The sequence below is a fragment of the Musa acuminata genome, chromosome BXJ3-5 (genome assembly GCF_036884655.1).
Source record: "Musa acuminata AAA Group cultivar baxijiao chromosome BXJ3-5, Cavendish_Baxijiao_AAA, whole genome shotgun sequence".
NCBI classification, from domain to species: domain Eukaryota; kingdom Viridiplantae; phylum Streptophyta; class Magnoliopsida; order Zingiberales; family Musaceae; genus Musa; species Musa acuminata.
This window is the reverse complement of record NC_088353.1, coordinates 31,772,844-31,777,086: the sequence shown is the minus strand read 5'-3', so window position 1 is coordinate 31,777,086 and position 4,243 is coordinate 31,772,844. Positions and strand designations below refer to the sequence as shown.

The 4,243-nt window shown below is 47.4% G+C and overlaps 1 protein-coding gene across 1 annotated transcript; it reads left to right on the top strand.

Annotated features, from left to right (window-relative positions):
* Window positions 1-504: 504 nt before the first annotated feature.
* LOC103998340 (uncharacterized) lies at window positions 505-2,723 on the top strand. Its single transcript, XM_009419789.3, has one exon. It carries the CDS (start codon window positions 686-688, stop codon window positions 2,387-2,389), a length of 1,704 nt encoding a protein of 567 aa, XP_009418064.2. The 5' UTR covers window positions 505-685; the 3' UTR covers window positions 2,390-2,723.
* The last annotated feature ends 1,520 nt before the right edge of the window (window positions 2,724-4,243 follow it).

Sequence of the window (4,243 nt, the reverse complement as noted above, 5' to 3'; positions counted from 1 at the left end):
TCGTTCCAATCATCTTTGAACAAACCCAGCACAGCACGTAATCGTGGTACCTCCTGTCAGAAGTCGTTCAAGGCAGTGGTTGACAGGCTACCAAGAAAATATTATGTTTATTGCTGCCACTATCAATCTCATGCCTAATCACAGCCTCCTTCCTTGGCTGCCAACTTATCACCAAATCATGCCTTTACCGAGCTTAATCAACGATAAGATCACCGATCACGTTAAGAATCTTTCGTAAAAAAAGAAAATTTCCTTTCCTCGATAATTTCGAATACCGATCTTGTGATTGGGCAGTCACGGAGCCTAAGGTGGAGCCGACAAGGACTCTTTAGTGGGCAGTTGAGGAGAAAGTATCCATCGCCGTTTCCAACATCCCATGACACCGACAGGGGTCTACTTCTCGTCGCTCGTTTAACGACAGGCGGAGCCAACCACTTGGGAAAGGTGAATAAAAGAAGGAAAAAAAAAGAAAAAGGAGCAACAAATCGTGGTTTTATCTCTGCTTCCCCAAATACCTCCCGTGACCTCTCTCAGCCATCATCAGATCCTCATTTCAAGACGAAGCCACAGCGCAAAAGATGTAAGAAAAGACACCGCATTGCTCTCATATCACCCACCGGTGTATGGCTGTGACCCCAATACCTCCCCATACCCACCACTGCTTTTTTATTCTCCCTTCCCGAGAATGTTGTCTGGGGATAAAGGTGGTGTTAGTGGTGCCACCGTTCGCCGGTGGTCGCTGTTCAAGCTCGTCTCTTTCACCCTCGCCATCGCCCTCCTGCTCTGGACGATGGATGCCCTGTCCGTCACCGCCACCACCTCCTCCTTGATCGCCGTCACCCTTTCATCTTTGAACGTGCTGTCACCTCCTCCGACAACCGCGCCAGCCCGCTCTGCCCCGAATACCCGCGCTGTTCCGCGTCTCCGCAGCTGGATCTCGGTCCCTGCGACCCCCAACTTCACCTCGACCCTCGTGTCCTGGTGGTTGGCCCCCGGCGGGGAGCCCTGCGGAGATTCACGCACCGCCGACATCGCTGTTCCCGACCTCGACGGCGGTCGCACCGCGGAGCTCTCCTGCGGGCAGATCCACGAGTTTGTGCTCTCGGCGCTGGATGATGGCGGCCGGCCGCGCTGCCTTGGCGGGGACTACTTCGAGACCGACCTGTCCGGTCCCACTTGGAAATCACGCCCGCCTGTGGTCGACCACGGCAACGGTTCCTACTCCCTCAGACTCCAGGTCCATCCCGACTTCGCCGGCGAGTACAATCTCACCGTCGTCCTCCTTTTCCGCAGCTTTGAGGGGCTCAAACTCTCTCCGGAGCGGTTCAAGTTCCGCCGAGAGCTGAGGAGGTTTCCCATCAGATTCCACCGCAGCAACGGGACGCTGCCGCCGCTGCGTCTCTGCCATGGCGTTGCCGACCTATCGAAGGAGGTTTGGTCCGGCCGTTGGACGCGGCACGCCAGGAACGACAGCTGCGGCGTCGACGATGAGGGGCGGTACCGCTGCCTCGACCCGCGCACGGCGTGCCCGAAGCCGTGGTGCGACGGCCCACTGGCCGCGCTCGAAAGCAACGGCTGGGTCTACTCCGCCCATTGCGCCTTCAGGATCTTCACCCAGGACGTGGCCTGGAAATGCCTGCGCAACCGGTGGCTCTTCTTCTGGGGCGACTCCAATCACGTCGACACCATCCGCAACATGCTCAATTTCGTGCTGGGACGGCCGGACGTCGACTCCGTCCCTCGTCGCTTCGACAGGAAGTTCACGAACCCGGTGAACCACTCGGAATCTGTGCGGATCACCAGCATCTTCAATGGGCATTGGAACGAGACGTCAAATTACCTGGGCTTGCACTCCCTTCGGAACCAGGGATTCAGGGAACTGTTGTGGGAGTTCTTCAAGGGGCCAACGGCTCCGGACGTGATGGTCTTCAACTCCGGGTTGCACGACGGCTACCACTGGAGGAGCATCCGTGCCTTCGCAGACGGGGCGGAGTACGCGGCTAGGTTCTGGGAGGAAATAGTAATGCGGCGGCGAGTGAGGGGTAATGCCACTGACGCGACGCCGTCGGCCCTGCCCAGGATATTCTACCGGACGACCATTGCAACGGGAGGCTACGCCAGGGACTTGGGCTACAACCCCAGCAAGATGGAGGCCTTCAATGGCATCTTCCTGGAGAAGCTCAAGGATAAAGGGCTGATCACGGGAGGGGTGATCGACGAGTTCGACATGACTTTCCCCTGGCACTACGACAATCGATGCAACGACGGCGTGCATTACGGCCGCAAGCCGGCGAAGATGCAGTGGCGGGACGGGGAGGTGGGGCACCAATATTTTGTGGACTTGATGCTGGTCCATGTCCTCCTCACCGCAATATGCAACGTGGGGTAGCTGCTGCTGCCTCCCTCCACGGACGCAGTCTGGGTGGTGGTCGTTAGCTGCTAGCCATTTGGTCGGAATGCGTGTAACAAACAGAAGGATCAGCAAGAAATCGCCGGAGATGAGTGTGGGGATCGGGAGATCACTCCCGGGTCGAAACGCCCCACTCGTAGAAGCAGAATCCAGTGGTCTACTCACTCTAGATATCAATACTTACACGAGTTACCTTAGTTTTAATTTAATTAGTTGGTGCGTTTACAGCCGCACCAATCATCGTCTTAATTTTAATTGCCAAGAGGTGTTCACAGATCCAATGAAGCAATGAAATGACATCTGTTGCATGGAAGCATTTTGTTATTGGCCGGATGGTTGTAATCGGCCACCGTAGGGAGGGCTTTGGTTGATTCGTAGGTGGGCAATGAGGAAACTGCCTTATCATTGAAGCATTATCGACTGTAGCCAATATTAAGACATTGTGCAGGAAAAGGGTTCGTTCAGGGTTTGGGCATTGCTCGATAATATTAATCAATTATCGAGCAAATGTGGAATTCGTTTGGATTAAAAATGTTTGGCTTGATTAGATATACTACTTCTAAGTTTAATTATAAACCAAAACAAATAAAAAAAATACTAATTCTACTAGTTAGATTAGTTTACAAACATTACACTCAAAAGTCAATGGTCCTCCTTCTAGGAAAATTTAAAGATAGTTAGTTCGTGACCGGTCAAAAATGGAAGGAATTGAGGAGGAGAAGGGAGAGGGCGAGACGGAGAGAGAAAAGAGGAAGAACGATGACATAGATTGATGGTTAAGACCGTAACCCGATTCCACCGGACCTCCACCGGTTTGTCCCCATAATATGGCTCCATCAACTGCGCTCCACGCAATAGGTGTATTTTTCCTACAACAATGCTTTTCCCTATAAACATGCCATGAATCTCTCATGATAAACCTGTACATACTTCATGATTAAATTAGTTTCAGAATTTTTGTTAATCATTTCTAATATGTCTGTTAGTCACACTACCAGATTAGGATAGTCCTCACCAACTGATTCCTGCTGGGTGCTATTCATGATAGGTTTAATAATGATCGTCACCTTTAGCTGTTCTTTTTTTTTTTTTTTTCTACAGATATAAATTGCATTTTTCTATATGTTATTGATAGTATAGGGTATGGGTATACTCTTAAGTTGTTAATATGGAAGATGTAAGGTATCTTATCTAGTAAAATATTTATTATTAATAATAAAATCTATGTTTAAATCCTATTATCATCCTTATCGTAGAATTTTTTATTTTGAGGTGTAGATTACTATGAAGAAATAGAAAGATCACATGTAAACATAATACTTTCTTAAATAATAATATTAATAAGAATAAGATACTACTAATCCAGAATCAAACCAAATAGAAGAAAGATAGAAATAAAAGAAAAAAAGAAAAAAACTATATTAAACTTTCAAAAATAATATTTATAGGATCTTAAACGACTCTTCAACTTGAGCCCTATAGGCCTAAATACTTAGACTTGAATAGATATACACTTTTCCTTATCTCTTAAACTCTATTTAATCAACTTATTTAAAAGATATGATAAAAAATAATAAATCTAAAATCTTGCAAAAGATATACCTTAAATCATAACACTCTCCCTAAAATATGCTTTTGGAGATAACACTAAATAAGTTGATTAATAAATCTAAAATCATAACACTCTCCCTAAAATATGCTTTTGGAGATAAATTATAAGATTTTCAAATGATCTTTTGGAAAGAGATTTGGTAAAGATATTTATCACATTATCTTTACTCAGTATTTTTTTCTCTTGATCTCAATAACCTCAATGATTCCTTGAAGTACATT